Source organism: Sylvia atricapilla, chromosome Z (assembly GCF_009819655.1).
Source record: "Sylvia atricapilla isolate bSylAtr1 chromosome Z, bSylAtr1.pri, whole genome shotgun sequence".
Taxonomy (NCBI): domain Eukaryota; kingdom Metazoa; phylum Chordata; class Aves; order Passeriformes; family Sylviidae; genus Sylvia; species Sylvia atricapilla.
In genome coordinates this window covers 33868954-33888721 of record NC_089174.1, presented here as the reverse complement: position 1 = coordinate 33888721, position 19768 = coordinate 33868954, and the positions used below count along the sequence as shown (strand labels likewise).

At 38.0% G+C, this 19768-nt stretch overlaps 1 protein-coding gene across 1 annotated transcript; it reads right to left on the bottom strand.

Moving 5' to 3' along the window:
• Positions 1 to 15047: 15047 nt before the first annotated feature.
• LYSMD3 (LysM domain containing 3) lies at positions 15048 to 19132 on the bottom strand. The gene is given in 3 exon segments (XM_066338569.1): positions 15048 to 16393; positions 16396 to 16828; positions 18797 to 19132. Coding segments are annotated over 3 exon segments (867 nt in total). The 5' UTR covers positions 19058 to 19132; the 3' UTR covers positions 15048 to 16220.
• Positions 19133 to 19768: the final 636 nt, after the last annotated feature.

The following is a 19768-nucleotide window of genomic DNA, read 5'->3' as shown; positions in this document are numbered from 1 at the left end:
AATTCTGTCGGGAGTATTCTGGATATTTTTTAAAGCATTTTTGCATATTTATCTTTCTCAGTTTCAAGATTCAAGTTAAGCAAAACAAAACACCCCAACAAAACACCCTCCCCCAACAACCCCCCCAACCCCACAAAAAAACTCCCTCAAACCCCAGTATTACAATCCTTAACAATTCATTTAAATTCAACTGGTAGAAACTGAATTGTGTGAGGGCCTAGTTTTGGACAATGCAACCTGTTTCCATGATAATAGTCATAGAAAGGGTGCCAATGTTGTTCAGATATCGTATTTAATGTAGCTGTAACACTGTCTTGGAAGTGGTTAAGAACAGCACTACTCTGACTGAAGGGAGAAGGAGAGGTTTCTGACAAAGTTAGGTTGGTGAGAATAACTGCTTCCGGCAATTAAGAGTTTAGGATTGCTACAAATGGCTATGTAACAGCTTTAATAATTTTTTCCTTGATTTTGTAATACATTTTTGCAGAAAGATAAAATGAAGTTATAAAAGGTATGTTTAGATGTAAACATAGTTACTAGGCATGTCAAGATGCAATGAAGTGTACTTGAGAAGTAGTATATTGCACAGTTGCACTCTTGGTTTATTAGGTGTGTTTTTTGTAGCTTTTATTAATGTACCTGCATATTTGGTGGATATCAGTACCTTATAAATAATAAACATAATTTGTACAGAGTACAGACAATAAGCCAGTGCCTCTGAAAACAAGAGATGAAGATTACATATTGGCCTTAAAACAAGATGTTAAGAGCAACTACAAAAAAATGGCAATACTTCTACACAGTAGGAGATGAACATAAAGGTTTGTGTGCTTTTTATTTTTATTTATATCTTTACTTATTCTGTGAAGGCTGATGTAGTGAAAAGCATGTGTTGAGGATGAGTTTCATACTGAGAATGAGGAAGTAAAAATGGCAGGTTAAGCTAATAGAGAAATTTTCTGCTTTTACACTTATTGAAGTGCTGTAACTGGAAAGCGACTACTCTGTGGAAAAGTGAGGTTTCAAACATCTATTCCATTTGGTATGGAGTAATAAATATTTAGACCATCTACATACAGCCTTTTCAATTATATGCTAGCTAATACAAGCCAATTTGGTATTTCTATGTGTTACAATAGCCTAAAACTTTTCATCAGAGCAAAGAAATATGTAGTAAATACTAGCGTTGAATTCAGCTTTTATTGAAATTGTGTAAAGACATACTCAAAATAATCAACATTATATTTAATAGATGGAAATTCTAAAAGGTACTCATTTTTTTTCCCCTAGGTTCATTCAGGAAATATTAATAAGTGTTACTGACAATTCCCTTGAAATATGAAGATTGAGGTGAGGATAAGGGATTTACTGAAGTTTTTATCAGAGCTGGATTAGAAGCCAAATTTTGATCTTACTCTGTGGGGCCCAAGATTTTCTTTTGCTTACACATAACTAAAAAATAATTGCTCTGTTATTGTTTTATAGCTATAAATGCTGGAGTTATACTTGACGTCCAGTCATACATAATTCAAGCTTCCTGGTCAGAAAACTGAGGTAGTGGGAAAGGAGGAAAGTCGAGCAGAAAGACTTATGTGTCTGTTTACCATACTGTGAGGGTACTGTAAATCTAGAAATCACTGATGATTATTACTGTGAGAAGTGCTTTTTTTCATTCATGATTTTTTGCCTAATTTTACTAGCTGCTGAGTGCTTATTCTGAATGTTATACATGGCAAGTACTGTTACAGCTTTATAAAAGTGTTTAAAAAAACTAAAGTAGCTAAACATTGGATTTTTTTTTCTTCCTATCCTGAATAGTGAGAGCTGACTTAAACTCTAAAATGTGAAGTTTCATTTCCACATGAAACCCATGAGAATATTTTCTGGCTAAATATTCATGATGTTGATAATGTACAGGTGCATAACCCAATCTGCTCAGAACTTTTGGTAATTTCTGTTCATGGTGTACTTGTGAATTCAAGGTGTTTTTGAAACTATGCAATTTTTTTAAAAAAATTAGGCTTTGAATTAGGCAGCAATTGTTTGTGTACTAAATCCATATATAAAATGAGACAGCACTGTGCAGTGTGAGCAAGTGAACACATTGTCAGCCAGATGTTGTGGCTCACAGAAGACAGAGTATTTCCCCTAATCTGCAGTTGGAGCCCAGGTGGTGCAACCAGGTAAAACTGGTTATGAAGCAAAAAGAGATCTGATCCTTATTTCTAAATCCCTTTGTGATGATTAAAGAATTTGAATTACTCTTTTACCTTATGTCCTCTTTTATCTTCTGGGTAAACAAATTCTAGTGTCTTTGGATTTCCGTCTCACTAAAGGCTTGGTGTGCTCTTGATCTTTGTCAGGCTTGAAGTTGGCTATTTCTGTTAGAGGCACAAAAAGGAAACTGCTGTGTCTGAGAGCCAGCCAGGGTTATTTCCAATGAACCAGCTGCTTTTGAGACAGTGTTATCTCTCTTTTCCTTACATCATTCTTACTGTTCACCTCAGTATTAGTTTGTTCCTGAAATGTTCTTTCTGCGATGGAGAGATATCTGTTGCTGAGTGTATTCCTTAGTAGAACTGGCAGCTTTGAAAACTGTTTTTTTCCCAGAATTGGCAGTTGCAGGGAAAGCAGGTAGACAGCCACTTCACAGATTCAAATAATACTTCAAATGTTCTAATCACCTCTGCAAGGGTAAGTTGGTAAGTTGAGGTACCTTTTTACTAAATCTTTAATTGTACAAAAATGCCACATTTGAGGGGTGGGTTATAATTACATCAGTAATTATAACCTGGTCTGCAATTAAAAACCTTGGTCTGAATTTAAAAAGCTTGTTTTCATCTCAGTTGGAATATGCAGTTGTCTCTAGAACTGCATTCTGTGGAAAGAGTGATCTGACTTTAAGGAAATTATAGAGTAGATTATTTTTAACTTATATTTTCTGTTACCTGGTTTACAAAACATTGTGTAAAACTAAGAGGGTGTTATAGGGTAGGCTATAAGCAGGAACTTCATAAATTGTCTTTGCTACAAGAGTGAATGGATTGTTATAAAACCTCAGAACATCATCTGTGAGCCAAATGGTCCTTTGAAGTGTGAGAAAGGAAACATTTTAATTAGCTAGGATGTATCTATTTTTCTTTCATTATTCAAGTAGCAAATGAAAGCCATATCTCATTCTATCTGGAAATTTTGATGTGTTAATGTGCCATATAGGATAGATTTCCATTATTTGACACTAATATTCAGAGAATAGCAGGTATGTTCTATATAAAGTTCTTTATTTATCTTACTATGTGAGTTATGAATCACACATATTTTTCCTGTAGGTATATCTGCCAAAACTGGGTGACTGCCACCTTGGCAGTGGTTTGGAATTAGTTCATTAGTTGTGAGTGGCAAGAGTAAGTCAATGTATTTTTTTACTGATGGCATCAGCTATTATTTCTTCACTAAAGAGTTATGATCTAAAATCAAAACTACTAGTTTCTTTTCCTTTCTTTGCTGATGGTTTCCCACATCTATGAATGCCCCTTGAGACACTGTTATTTTAATTGTAGACTTATTGTTGCACAGTTTTGAGAAGGTTTTCTGTTTGCCTTCATAATAACTAAGTTTAAGATTTAGCTTCATTTATGATGTCTTCTTTTTTCTTGGTGAGTACATACCTGAAGGATGGGATGCCATACAGAGAGACCTTAACAGACGAGAATAGTGGGTACATGGGAATGTAATGTGATTTAATAGAGTGAATGCAAGGTGCTGCACCTGGGTTGGGCCATTGTCAGCAGGTTGAGGGAGGGATTGCTCCCCTCTCCCCTGCTCTGGTGAGACCCCTGCAGGTCTGCATAAGCTCTGGGGTCCCAGCACAGGAAGGACATGGAGCTGTTGGAGCAAGTCCAGAAGAGGGCACTCAGTTGATCAGAGGGTTGGAGAACCTCTGCTGTGAGGAGACACTGAGAGAATCGGGATTGTTCAGGTTGGAAAAGAGAAGGCTTCAGGCTGACCTAATTGCAGCCTTCCGGTGTCTGAAGTGAACTTGAAGGAAAGAAGGGGTAATAGCATGTAGTGACAGCACAAGGGGGAATGGGTTCAAATTGAAAGAGAGTAGGTTTAGATTGGACATTAGGAAGAAATTCTTTACTGTGGGAGTGTTGAGGCACTGGCATGGGTTACTCTGGGAAGTTGTGGACGCCCTATTTATGGAGGTGTTCAATGCCAGGTTGGATGGGGCTTTGTAACCTGATCTAGTGGAAGATGTCCTTGTCCATGGCAGTGGGGCTAAAAAGAGATGATGTTTAAGTTCTCTTCCAATTCAAACTCTTCTGCCATTCTGAGTCTATGATCATGTGCTGGAAGTTTGACTCTAAAGGTCAAAGGCTATCTTTGTTACTATTTTTTTGTAAAATATCTGCAAATATTATCTCTACTTGGGTTAACAGTGCAATCAGATTCAGTAGTTTTGCATGAAGTGGCAAGTTGCAGTTGCATGTGGTAATTTGGCAAGAAAAAATGAGACTGATTCAAAAATACTAAAGTTTTGGTATTGCCTTTGGCAGTAGAGATTGTATGTAAAATGTTATTCAGTATAAATGATGTACTTACACTGTATGACTACTGTATGATTTACAATGTATTTCTCAATTTAATTCTTGTACCTGGAAGGAGGTTAAATGGATTAAAGTGTTTAGCTGCTGTTTTGGATAGGATGCAAAGCTTTTCCATTGCAGAAGTACTGAAAGTCTTGGGAACTGATGATCAGATATAACCTATGAGATTGGGAACTTTGAGACTGGATACTATTTGTGATTAACAAAGTGATGTTAAATGTTACTCACTGGTTTTGTAATAAAGGTTTGATTGTGAGATTCTTGAAGAGTAGGGAGTTAATGTTATGTTTGATCTTTCAACCTAGTCTCTGAATAAATCTGCATTTAACAATTTCATGCTTTTCAAGGGTAAAAGAATAAATTATAGTAGTTTTGGAGTATTGGGTGTTTTTAGTTTGTTTTGGGGTAGGTTTTTTTGTTTGCTTATTTTTACTGTTTGATAACAGGAAACTTCAACATGGGATTAGAAAAATACGCTGTATTGTCTGGATTGCCTTTTAACTAGGGTAACTGAATAACACTTTATAGCAATTGAAAGATAGTCAAGAGTACAAGGACAATGAAAAGGAGTAGGAAGCATGGACACCGGGTAATTTCTGAGGTTATCAAAGGCTAATTTTCTATGAAACTGTGAAATGTTCTGATCTTTTAAGTGTTTGAGTCACTATTTTTCAAACAATAAAAAAAGTATAAAATGATTACCAAGTTATATATTCTTTCCAGTCCTGTATGTAGAGAGTTATTGAACTTGGCATGATTTCAGAACAAGGTGAGTATTGTTTTGTAAAAAAAAAAAAACAAACCACAAAAACACAAACAAAAAACCTGCTTTTATTTATTTACTCAGTTATAACAACTGATTTGCAGCACAAATGCCAACTTTAGCTCTCACTCTTGCTCTCCTTTTACCTTACTCACTGCACAGGTAACGGTTTGAACTGGGAGCAAACATTGATGTTACTAGAATGTAACCTTATGTCTGTCATGGGCAGCTCTGTTTTATAATATTAGTCTTCCCAACCATATCTTTATAGCTCACTACTGCAAACTTAATTACATAATAATTAAATTGAAGAGCCCATGGGCCACTCGAATGGCTGAACTTTGTCTCCTTGGGATTGAAGGCGGTTGTCATTATGTGGGTGAAATGGCAAGTCTGACTCCTGTTCTCAAATTTAAATTACAGCTAGAATTCCCTAAAACTGTTGTGCTAAAACATTTTGGCATGCATGCAAATAGGATCAATTTCTGATTCCTTTCCCTGGTGGTAGGGGAAGGACTACTGCGGTAAATAATAATTTTTCTATATTCTTAATATAATTAGATATAAAATATCTGTTTTCTGTACAGATTAGAAAAGACTCTCAAGAGAGATGAAACCAAAGAGGGCAAACAAAAAAGGTATGTTATATATTTTAAGGAGCAAATATTGCATCATAGTTGAGAGACAGAAGCCATACTGGAGACAGTTAGAGGACAAAAATTGCTAGAAATGCTAATTATTCTAAACCATTAAGGCAGATTTTTTCTAAATATTTTATTAGTCTGCCTGTCTTTTTTGATTTTTACTCTGCTTCTGTAGGATGTTTTAACTTATTGGAACAGACTATCCTCCTTTTTCTGCCTTTTGTGTTGATGCACCATATTAACATACAAGATATATAATCATGAAAAACTAAAAAAAACCCACAAACCTTTTCTGTTTTGAAAAAATTATATCTTTAGTAAGCACTCATCCTTCTATTCAATAGTAACTGGCTATTCAGGTTTCCTTTATATTTTGGATTTCTCAATTATCTTGTTAATGAATTGGTTGACTTTGTATTTTTTAAGCCTTTTTATATGCAATTCAATTTGGGTTATGTTTCTAGTTTCCCTGATTTACTTTTTTTTTTTTTTAATTTCAGCTATTGTCTGCAGAATTGTGAATCAGATCCTTCAAAAGCATTTGGAACTAGTAGTGGTAGTTCTTACAGGAAAAGAGATTTTATTACACAGCACCATTTGTTTTTCAAAGTGTTTTCTATACACATGACTAATTTAAGTTCTCTGTAGAAATCTGTGGCCTCCTGTCAGAAGAAACACTTGGCCTCCTGTGTTTAGCTGTCTGTTTAAATTGTTTGCTTTCTTGTTCTTTTTCTCCAGCTCTTTCATGTGTCATTTTTCCAGTTCACAGATAAAAAGAAATGTGCGTAGTCACAGAGACTAGCTCAGCTGGATCTTTGTTCCTTTTTAGAGCATAATTGAGAAGCATGGTACTGAAGGTGGACTCTAAATTCAACTGAAAATGAAATATTTATTTGCAAAATCTCCAAAGGTGGGACTAGAATATATGTGGGGTTTATATTCTAAATAAATAAACCATGGGCCTTTTATAAGTCTATGCACAATAGCTTTTGCCTCAAGATCCAGTGAAATAATAAATTAAGGTTATTATTTCTCGTTAAAATAATGTTGTAATGATCATAAAAGAGAATCACTGCTCATTGGGGGAATTTTCTTTCTTTAGTACCAGTTTCTCTACTGGCTCTTAGAAGTACAGTCCTCTACATGTTATAATGGCAAAGATCAGCTGACTATCAGAATTTTATTAGATTAAAAAGTCAATTCCCATAAAAGCAAAACCTGTATGGGTTAGGGTTTTTTGTGGACTCCTGATGATGCATTTAGGGGTTTTTTGTGGAATCCTTGAGAGTTATATATGATTCAGGAAGTTTGTTCATAGCTGAGCAATGACCCATTAGAGCTCCTGTTATCTGTCTGCAGTATTTTGAGGACAGATAACTTAGGTGACACTTTAACCATGGTGGAGCAAAGGTGAACAAATCAACAGAATTTGCTCAGAAATTCAAACCAGTTTCCTACTGTTCTCCCTTTTTAGCTTGCAGGAGTGGTTTTGGGATCAGTACAGTTCCATTCACAGGGGCAGCTTTACTTTTACACACCTCTCCTCCCTCTTTCTAGTTTCCCTGAATGTTTTAACTGTAGAACTGTTTTAACTGACCACCTGGCTTCTCAGTGACAAAACTTGGAATAGAATTCCACCTCTCACCCACAGTGACCCTGGGCTGTGAAATGCAGTATCCTAGATACCAGCAGTGCCTGTTGAAAAAAGATAAAAACCCCACATAAATAAATAAATAAATAAATATGTCATCTGGGTTGACAGTGTAAGCTAGCCTTATGCATAGGTATACAGCACTCAAATATACACATTTAGCCTAAACACTGCAAGACCAGGTGTTTGGAAATTAGATTAGATTGTATTCCCTTGCACCTCTAAGATATGTAAAGTAGGGAGCTATTTTGCTTGAAGTTTGCTAAGTTGCTTGAACAATCAAGAGACATGATCAGTGTCTCTAATTTTATAAGGGCCAAAGATGCCCAGCTTTAGAGACAAATCCCACATCTGTTTGTTCTATCTGCATTATCTGTAAAAGCCTGCAGGAGTTTGTGCAGGGATGATAATTCTGAATTGCACTTTCTGCTCGTTTTCCTAAAAAACCTGCCTCATTCTGGAAGTGTTTGCTCTGATGCTGTTCATGTTTTTTGCAAAGCAGCTTGAGTCCCCTGAGTTCTGTGCAGTGCCTTAGTCATATAATCCTTTCCTAGGCAAAACACTGGAATAAACTCAATGTTATGACAAATGCTTTTGATAAAATATAGGTGCTTTCTCAGCAGTTTCCGGTGTTTTGCTTCCTTCAGTATTTGGCTGGTAATTGGGGAACTTTGGATTAGGGTGCTGCCATTCAGGTAACTTTATCTGGGTATATGGAATGCTGTTTTTGATCTTTGCTCCACTATGTAGTTAATCAGGGAGAAACTTGATAAAGATTATTGTAATGAATCAGGGGACTAAGTAGAAATACACAACATAGATTCATTAGATGAGAGCCAACTGTAGTCCAAAGCCATGTGGCTATAAAAATCATTACTTTTGTTAGACATAATGAACTTCTGCCTCTGTTCTTACATCTACTTGTCTGAAGCACCCATCATTAATTAATGTCTTGTATAAAGTAGTAAAAGTTTTTATCTTTTCAAGATGATTAAACATAACAAGTGAGATTTTGTTCTAGCTTCTTAACATACTTTAAATATATAGGTGACTAGCATTTTGTGAAGCTGAATGTCGTATTTTAGCCCAGCCTTTGGTCAACTACTTGCTCAAACTGAATTTTATACTGGTCTTCTAGGCATCTCTTGCCTAAATCAGACATTTACATCTCTATGAATGATGTAGCTCAAAGTCTAAGGTATTTTAATACAGAAAGTATGGGATTTCCATGGCATACTCAGAATGAATTTACTCTTAAGACAAGTAAAATAAGAGACTTTGTCTTTTTCACATTAAAAAATAACAATGACGTATTTTTTCCACCAGGCAGAAAACAAAAAGGCAAAAAACCTCTGAGCCTAAAAGTGATCTGGATGAGATTAAAAAAATTGATGTAAAATGTGCATTACTATTTCTAAATTTTACAATAGAAATCGAAGGAAAATGAAACCTAGTATGTTCTTAGTACAAATGGAATACCAGCACAGACATTTTTGATCTTGTCTTGTTACTTTTACAGACAATTGTTCTGCAGTGTGGGGAAGGATAGAGTCTGGTTGGAGAAACACCTTTGCTCTTGTTGTACTTGAACACAACAACAAATTGCTCTTCACTGGGTAGCAATACTGCCTAATATGAACAGTAGAGCTACTAGTGGAGCTTACAAAAGGAGAAACTGGTGCCAGTGCTTCTAAATCTCTTGTTGTTTCACCAATCTACTGATATTGGAACTTAAGCAATTTAGTAAGTTGAGAAGGAAGAACATACAGAAACTTAGAAAGTGACCTCTGTTTTATGGGCAATTACTAACCATGTGGCAGTGGCAACCTTAAAGGTGAAACAGCTTTGTCTTTTTCCTCCTGGTGATCCACCAGTTGTTTGGAGCAGTTAGATTATTGCTTACAGTATGGGTATTGCTTTATCGAGTATGATTTGGGCCTTCTGTCAACTCTTCTAACATCATCTCAGTTTATTAGACAGGACATTTTTTTTAATGCTTATATTTTGCCCAAATAATCTGTATTAAGTTCTTGTACTTCACATCATATTGGTTCAAATATTGACACACAACATTTGCACAGCATTGTTATGCTAACTGTCTTGCTGTTAACTGCTGATAACTCTTTGGTAGTATGGAGGATATGTTGTGCTGTAACATGGGGTTACCTTGTTAAGAGGATATGTGACAGGAGCAAAAAAAGAAGGATGAGGGATAAAAATCTGAAATGAGAAAGACAAAACAAAAGACAATGAAGTGAGGATGATGAAGAAGCAGAAGAATCAGAGGAATTAGTGTTAGTTTTCCTATTTACAGAGTCATATCCCAGTCACTGATCATGTGTTGACTGGCAAAGAAATGTCCCTACCTCCCAATAAAGCCAGAGTTGTTGTGGGAGAACTTATTACATTCATGATCTTGCACTACACTGTATTGTAAATTTAAGTGAGTGTTCTAGACTTGTTACTCACAAAGAGCTCTGCAAAAACGATCTTGTACACAAGAATGTGTTCTGACACAATCAATACAACTACTTCCTTTCATCACTAAAACAGTAATGCCTGTTTTTTCATATATATCAGGACTTCATTACAGATTTCCCTTTTCTTTCCTAAGAATCTATTACTGTTTTAAAGTATGGGTGCCAAGTGCAGTTTAAATCATGTTTCTTCTATAAGTTGTCTTCTCTACACATACAGTGACGTTATTTTTCCATTGGTTTAGGAAAATGACTACATTTCTTCCTGTTTTGAAGATGGCGATGCCTTTGATGCTTTCAGTGATGACAATATGGCTGAAGCAACAGAGTAGCTGCTGTTACTACCTGTTATACTACTCAAGCCTTATACTTGAAGCAAAATTCTAGAGTTGTCAATACACTTGGTGCTTTTCTGTGTTAGTTTTAAGCAACACTCTGCTTTTTGGGTCTCCAAAACCACATTGGAGTTTAATTGTACTATGTTGTATAAGAGACTTGGGAATCCTTTGTTTTGTTCTTTGCAAAGTGTTTTGCTGACTTTCCTTTTTAATTGACATTCCTCTGCAATGCCTACTAATAGTGTAATATGTAGCCATTGTGTCTCCTCTGCACAGAATAAAAGTATGCATTTAACTTGATATTGTGTCTAAATATTTGCACTAGTCAATTCTATGCCTCAACAGTAAAATCTTGAAACAAATAATGCAATTCTTGGTGACCACTGCAAAAAAAAAAGACATACAGCCTTTATGGACATAAGCTGCTTGTTGGCAGCTGATTCCTCTGAAAAACTTTATGTAACTTCTGAGTTCAGGTAACTAAAATATAACTGACTACTTTAATATAAACCCACTTGGAAGGGCCCTAGTAATACAGATAAATGGCAGTACTTTGAAGAACTGTTTGTATAGTTAGAAGAACACAATGCCTTTATTATTTTGGTAAAAAGAAACACATATAATATCTTATATTACCTTTTTCAATCAGCATAAATCATAATTAAAGATAATTTGGCTTAGAAAGAATATATGCAGAATTAAGAAATTACGGAATCCTGGTTTACACCAGTGCCCTCACTAGTGATGAAAATTGAGCCCTTGAGTGAGCTGGAAGATGACAGCTATCTATGTAATTGTTGATGTACTTGTTTACTTTCCTACAGAACAAACTAGACAGAAACAGACCACAAAATCAGTAAGAAATGAACCCCAAGATATAGAAAAGGAATATGGTGAAGTATTTTAATGCATGATTTAATTGGAAAACTAAGAAATGCCAAGGAAAAAAGTTTAATGTTTGGAAACATCTTTTTTTATTGAGAACCAACAGCTGTAGTGTTGAAAACTTATTACTAAGATTAGATACTTGAAGAACACTGTGACAGCACATTCTCTGTATCTGTTCTCTGTCTTTTGACAGTAAAAAATACTATTTTTTAATTGTTACTATATTACTATGATTAGGGTTTTTGGGCTCTTTGTTGTTTGGTTTTATTTTTTTAAAAAGGTATTTTGCCTCACTGGTGACTGGGAAAAAAATCTGCATTATTCTGTGAACTTCTGTCTGCGGCAAGAATCCGTGTAATTTCAAGTGTTCTGATAAAATACTTCTAGTGTATAAAGGAAATGAAAGTAAATGCAGGCACACCTCAGAGATTCACCACTTTCATTTTGAAATGTTGTTAATCACAGTGTGTAATAAACATTCAGCTGCATTGCTCAGGAAATGTATTCTGACAGTTAATTTCTTTTTTAACATCACACACATCAGCAGTTGTTTCTTGAATGGGTGCACCTGTTTCTTGTGTGTGATATACAAAACACAGAAGATGTGAATAAAGCAAGTATGGTCAAAATTAAATTTGCTTGCCATAACTGTAACTGCTTTTGCTACCTGTTCTCCTCGTGCAAGATGAATGGTGAGACTTCTTGCCCCTTACAAAAAGAAATGCAAATAGATGGCTTTTGTCTAAGATGGAACTATAAAATTAACAGTAGAAAAGAGTTATTGCAGAGTAACAATTTGTTGGACAATTGTGGCTTGCCTAAACAAGTACAGTATCTTATTCTCAGCAGACAGTAATTCTTGAGGCCAAATTACTTTCGCCATTCATCATTCAGCTAATGGGCAACTGCCTTCATACTGCACTGTTGAGAAATACTACTCTGCTAAAATCAGGTCTTTTTCTCTGTCCTCCAGAGGAAACTGTAAAGGCTTAGGCTGGACCCTCTAGAATTAGTTTAAGCTATGGCAAATAAGGCCATCAATTAGGAAGAAGTACTGCAAGGGACACAGATCAGTGCCAAGACACTCCTGAAAAGCAATGAGATTGTTCTCTTCAGAGGTGTAATGCTTGCACTCCTTTTTCAGAAGTTGATTTTCTAATTGCTTAGAATTTATTGCAAGACCATTATGCCAACAAACACTTAGGACTGTTCTTTGGTTTTCAGCAAACTTCAAATTCTGACAGGCATATATTCAATCCTAATTTATAGTACATAAGAATAATATTGCTTTCAGTGTCATCTTGTCATCTAAGAACTTGAATATTGCAGTGATCCCTCCCTTAGTTGTTCATAACTAAGTTATAACGAATAAGTTCTCCTAATTTTATGCAGAAAGCTTGAAGTTTACAAGGCTATGAACAGAATAAACCATAAAGGCTGCAGTTATGGTATGCTGCATATATGAATGCTATATGCAGCTACTACCAACAAAGTACCTGCTGGCCAAAGATTTTTACTGTAGTTCATACACAAAAATTGGCCTAAACAAATACAAGTAGTGGCCTGCTGTAATAAAACATGCAAAGTACGTAGAACTAAAAATATATTAGATGCACCACTTTTGCTGCAGTCTAAAATAAAATCTTTATTTTACATATATTATGTATGTTCTTCTAAAAGCAGAGGAGCAGAAATTTATTTAAAATAAGACTTGCATCCTCACTCAGAAGCATTTCACAAAGTTGTATTTCAGCCCTTATAAAATTACAAAAACTATTTGTGAGAACTTACTCCAAAGTATACCAGACTTAAAACATTTAAATTTTATATGATCCAACCATGTAATATGCACTTAAATTTAAAACCCATTTCCTGAACAATATAGTGTAATTAATCCAAAAGGTGATTTACAACTCAATTATTCCACGTTTGTGGAGGTTTAGGCTCTTTTTTTGTTTCCTTTTGGGGTGTCTTTTGTTTATTTGTCTTTTGTTTTGTTTGTTTGTTTAAGAAATCGGTTTCTAAAAGACTAACTTCACAGATTTAACTTGAATCAGATTTAAGTTCCTCACAGAGCAGTTACCCTATTTATTCAGGGCCGACATGTAATGATGAATTACTTGTTGTGTTGCATTTTGAAAAAAAGCTGTAAAGATCCCCACATTCTGCAGAAAGCCAGCCAGCTAAGATTGTAGATTACTTGGATCAGGAGTCCTACAGTCTTGAAAAGAGATCTATTAAATCTTCTGATAAATTAACTCGAATTAAAAATGTACTGTATGAAATATGCTACATAATACAAATATAAAAACATGCCAGGCACTTGGTTAGAATGGAATATAGTCCAATGAAACAGCTGTCCCTCTGTGTTTTTCCGAAGACTGCTTATCGATAACTAAGGTAAATCAAGGCACATCACCCTTAACTCAGTAAGCCACAGATCTTTGACATTGTAAAAGCCCAAAGTCTGGCACTGGTACACATAAGAGGACTCTTCAGGTCTACCACCACAGACCTGCGTATCCATACATCAACAGGTAAGAGACCCTCCTGGCCCAGTCAAGCCACAGCTGCAGTTAATTTCATTCTGCAACAACAGCAATTTAGTAACCATCAGGTTCAGGTATGTGCTGTAAATTAGGCTTATGCTGCATCATCACAATAGCTAATTTAATGTTTGATGAATCCGTAAGAAAGTGGAAGGATAAAGTATTAGAACTGGTGAGTTTCAGCAACAAAATTATGGGAGAAGCGAAACAATAAAAAGGCTTGCAGCAAAAAAGATGCATTACATACACACGTTTCATCCTATATAGAAGACATTTGTTTTTATGTATCAAAGTTTTTTTGTCTGAGTAAATCACTTTTAAAGTTTTAACCATGAGGCTGTATCACTTCTAGCCACCATAAATTATTTTAATCTTTAATTTTTTTCAGTATAGCTTAGAACTGCTACCTCAGTGTTTATGCCAATTTATTGGCATATTCCTTTATGAAAAGAACTCTCTTTGAAAAGATCTTTAAAAACAAGTGTTACACAAACCATCAAGATCATGTGTTTTGTAATGCCTTTTCTAGTGCGGAGACTGAGTAGGCTCACTATCTCCATAGATGCTCCTTTAATCAAAAAGTTGAACAGTCACAGATTATAGTTCAGGTACACCTAACTGTACACCATTTTCCTTCAAGGCCTTGGCTGCCTCAATTTCAATATAATACAAGTTAGCCAATTTTTGTTCATACACTTGGCTATGCCCATGAAGACTATCTGCCCCACTTCTTGGGGCAACAGGTGCCTCAAAACCAGATGGGGCCCAAGTCTTTACTCTCAGAATCTGACAAAGCATTTTGGAATACCTCAACAGTTAGAACACATTCACTACACCTGACTTTTTATACTGTTTATCCTTAATCAAGACACTCATTGGAAAGGTACAACAGTAGTTTAAAGGACACTGTTTTTCCATTTCTCTCTTTTTAAGTCCTAATCAAGCTTGTTGTCTTGGGTTTTGGTAATAAATACTATTTTGAACGGGATAGTGGAATTCTTGCTCCACAAGGCAAGTATAACCAAAATAATTATAGGCACCATCTCAGTTTTTATTTAAAAGTATTCTGAGTACACAAGTACCTCCTTTCTCTAAGAGTCCGGAGGTGTGGGGTTTTTATCTTTAGAATTTTCAGATGGGCAAGAAAAAGAGAGAAAACCAAAGCTGATCATGGAACTCCCAAAGAAACATTCAAGAGCAGAGTGGTTAATAAATACACTATTATGTAAAGAACAAGCCTGAAGCTACAAGTTGTCAATTCTGCTGCAATCTGCTAGCAGTCATTAAATATAATTTAAAGTTTCCTAGGACATCTCAGAAAAAAGTGAAGTGCTTGAGGTTCATGGGCACAAGACCCATATTAGCATGCTCAGTACCCACATGACTGCTGTCTGAAGAATCAGTTGGTCCTGAACTGAGATTAACTAGAACGGGAAAAAAATAAACCCATTAGCAGAAAATAAGGACTACTGGGGCAGTTACAGCGAGGTGCCACACTTCTGCACTTCATTCTACACACAGGTGACCAGATGAAAATGCAGTCCAGTCAGTTTCAGCAGGATACCAAGAAGAATGTAAAGTTTCAGGAAGACTCCTAACTGGACTGTGTTGAGGCACAGAGTCATACACAGAAACAAATTACCCTAGTGCCTATACTGAAAAGTACTAAAGAATGGGTTAGTCATAGGCACAAGATATCAAGATTCCAGTTTAAGTATTTGCTACTGCCTCTGCAATAGTCAGCTGTAAAAAATAACTTTATAGTGGCAATTAATTATGGAATGATTGAGTTTTTAAAAAAAATCTTATTCTGTAAGAAAGATAAAATCATGAGAACACCACTTTAACTTACAATTGTAAACCTGATATTAAATGTCAAGTGTACTATGAATTCTATAAATACTTTCAGATGTTTAAAAATTACATATCCCCATATGCCCATTTCTGGGCTGTAAAACACACTCACAGTGAGACTCCTTGTGTATTAGTTTGAACTACATTTTTTCACCTCATCATTAATTAAGAAATATGCCTATCAAAATAGAAAAAAGTGCAAAGCTTCAGAGATGACTTCATACCTTAATTTACACCCCGATCTTGCAAACTGCCTGTCTCAGCCATATTCAGAGATTATGGGATCCCCAGAAATATCCCTGTTGCAGAACATGCCCATAAAGGCAAGTCACACATCAGTACATTTTTTCTCTGCATTCTGAGGGCATTTTACATTCTCTGGATTCCCCTTTACCTAAGGTTATGTTATATATCTACAAATAACAGTTGTCTAGGGTCTTCCATTATTAGTGCTGAAGGTCTCCTTGATTATCAACTTTCACAATATTTGTTGGATTTATTCCATTTTCAATTTCTTTCTGATGCGATACTGCTGTGACAAACAAATGGGAAGATTCCATTGTAGAATGGTGACTGACATCTGCTTTCACTAGAACTTCATAATACAGGAGATAAAAACTGGAGTTACTATGCCAATAATCAACATAATCACTACTGCTGTCCACCATCCTATACCCCAGTCTGCTCCGTAGTAAGGATCCTTGCACTTTTTTGTTTTACCATCAGTTTCAAAACAGATCTGTTGGGCTGCTAAAGCAGAAACAACTTCATTCAGATTCTCTCTCTTTGTATCATTACACTTCACTATTTCTTCTATATCTCGATCAACCTCTTTTAAGAAGTTGCCAGCAGTCTCATTAGCAGAGAATTTATCACAAAGAGATGTTTCCTGTACTTCTGGGGAACACAGAGCAGGCAGAAGAGCTGGTCTTCCTTTTGGAGATATGTGGGTTTCAGTCAATACACTGAACTTTTTCACTGGAATTTTGACAGACCTCAGGGCAAAAAAATCTTGATCGTTGATAAGATTGTTAACTCTCTTGATATCTGCAACCTAAAAATGAAAACAACAGCTGAAACATCATATTCCATTGAACCAAAACTCTCTTAATAGTACTACACCCTTAAGAAATACAACTCTTTTGTAAAGAAACAAAGATAAGGCCTTTATTTTTACCCTACCCAAACCAGCTCTCCTTTTCCATATTTCAAAATTTATATAATTTTGCTCAAATTAAGTTCAGATTTTAAGTCAAAGTCTAAGGCAAGGCCTTCAGTTTTTATTATCATTACATTTGTTTTGTTTTTTTTTTTTAACTGATACCCATCCATACAGTATTAAGTCAGAAGAGGTTAAAGACCAAGCAACTTTACAGCAAGAAGGAACTAATTATGATGCAAAACCCCCCTCACTTCAGGTAAAAAGACTGAAAGTCAATTTACATAGATGTATTGCTTATATGCATGTTCAACTATCAGTTGGCAACTATCTCTGTGAAATTAATGAGACTTCCTCCCACTTTAAGTTTTCAATTATGTAAACTACTGTTAATTTTTAATTCAGTGAAAAAATTCTGAGTTAGAAGTTATTACAAAAGTAGTAGTTTACAATTCATCTAGACACAGGTGTGTTTTTGCTGCTTCTGGGGGATAAGGCAGAAAACAAGTGTAACTTTTAAACTGTCATCTATCTTACCTAAGTGAGCTCTCCCCTTTCCCTATTCTTGCTCAAAATGAATCTCCTTTCCTTGGAGCAAGTTCAGATTTTAAGTTTAATGTAAAACACTCTGCAGGGATTTAAGTGCCCTGGGATAACAACTGGCTTCAGTTTCAGATGGTAACTCCCACCAGCCACAACTTCACCATAATGAAGTACTTAAAAATCAGTACTTTTCTGCAACACCTAAAAAGCACACATGAATTGTGCCCATTTGAAGCTGCACTGTACCCAAGTTCACACAGACCTTTTTGATGTGAAGAAGTCCCTCAGTTCCTATGGCAGTGTATTTGATACACGTATGATGCTGAATAAATTGGATAAAAAAAAAAAAGACTGCCAAATGCAGCAATTTATGATTCCACCACAATGCAACTAATCCCGCCTTAAGCGTTGGGACTGCTCTTCCACATTCTCTTGAATTTTAAAGGAAAAGCACAATTCAGTTATCCTTCCTTTCTTAGTGAGGCCTGAGCTCGTGAACCTGCTCAAAACGCCCCACTGCAGTAGGTTCTGAGGCCGAGACTTGGTTAATGAGGCTAAGGTGTGTCATGATTAGGAAACAGTTATCTCAAGACTTTAATACCTAAATTCACAACAGGAGGGCCCCAATTCTCTTTCTGCCTGAAGAATTAGATGACAGCATATTCTGTATATACAGATTTTAAACTTGACCTCATGGCACCTGTGCACCTAGCAGTCAGTCCCATCAACAAACACAGCTGACCTCTAAAACTGGGAACATCTACCAAGACCAGTGCCACTGCCTTAATAGTACTGGCACCAAAAATTACTGGGTAGGCAGGACATTTACCAGGCTAAGGTAAGAAATGAGCTAGAAGTAGCGAGCAAAAAGGGTGCACAGGGGTGGAAAGTTCCCAAAAGTACAGCATGCTCATGGTTAAAATACTAGAGTAATTTAGCAAAATTGAAAAGAAAAATACGAAGGATTTTCCCCCCCTATTCTAATGGAATTAGGGCTCCACACAAACCCATACAATACTTCACCAACACCCTCCTCACCCAGCCCAACAGCGAGGACGGCACACTAGATGGATGCGCCGACCTGTGACTGAAGCACAGCTTTAAATGTAACACGTACGCCGGAGAGAGTGTCACAACCCAAACTATGCCCTTGTTTCTCACACTTATATTAGTTTTAAGGGGAAAAGCCCACGGAAGCGGAACCCCGCGCTGTAACACGAACAAACTGACGTCATTTTCCACTCCTGAGAACACGGCGTTTCCCACGCTGCCTCCGCGGGCAGCCGGCCCGGGACGGCCCCGCGGGGCCCGGGCACTCACCGAGCAGCAGAACTGCAGCGCGATCGCGTTCAGCGTGTCCCCTTCGCGGATGTCCTTCGTCAGCAGGACGATATCATCCAGTCTGTCCCTCGACGCGCTCCGCCGGACCTTCTCCCTGCCCCGCGGCCGCAGTTCCGACACCTCGCCCTCCTCCTCGGGCCCCTCGCTCTCCGCGCTCACGAAGGGGTACAGGTGACCGCCGGCCAGCGGCTGCGCCAGAGCGGGCGGCTGCGTGCCGCTGCCGGCGCCTCTGCCGGCCATGCTCCGCGGGTGGCCCAGCGGAACGGACCGCAGGCGTGGCGCCCTCCGCGGGGAGCCCCGCGCCGGCCCCTCCTCCTCGTCCCACCCCGCTCCCTCCCGACGCAGCAATCGCCGCCCAGGCCGCCGCGGGGAGGTGAGAGCAGTGCGTGCCGTGCCCGCCCGGGCCCGCGGCCCCGCTCCGCCCCGGGCCGCGGCTCTACTTGCCCCACGCCGCATGGGAGCCGCCGCGATGGCGGCCGTGTCGCCACGTCCGCAGCGCCGCCACGCCCAGGCGCCGGCCGCGCGCAGCCCCGGGGGCGGGGGTGGCGGGAGGCAGCGCCGGGGCTCGGCCGTGGGGAGCCGGCGGGGCCGGCCCGGCGGGACAGCGGGTGCCGGCGGGACAACGAGTGCCGGCGGAACGGCGAGTGCCAGTCCCGCACCGGCCCGCTCCCGGCCGCTCCGCCGCGGCCCAGAGAGCGCTGTGGCTGAGCCGCTCGGCCTTGGAGGCCGGAGCGCGGGGCCAGCGCTGCCGGACGAGGAAGCGCTTCAGCCTCGCTTTCCCCTCGAGCCGCCAGTGTGGTCTTGCCGATCCTCCTGGAGAAAGGCAGTCTGCTCAGATACACGAAGTTGCCGTGTATTTGGATCAATAGGAGGGCTCTTCTGAGACGCTTTTTGCTTAGCGTTGGCAGCTCCTCTCTACGTTCTGTATCTCTTGGTCCCGCCTGGCTCTCA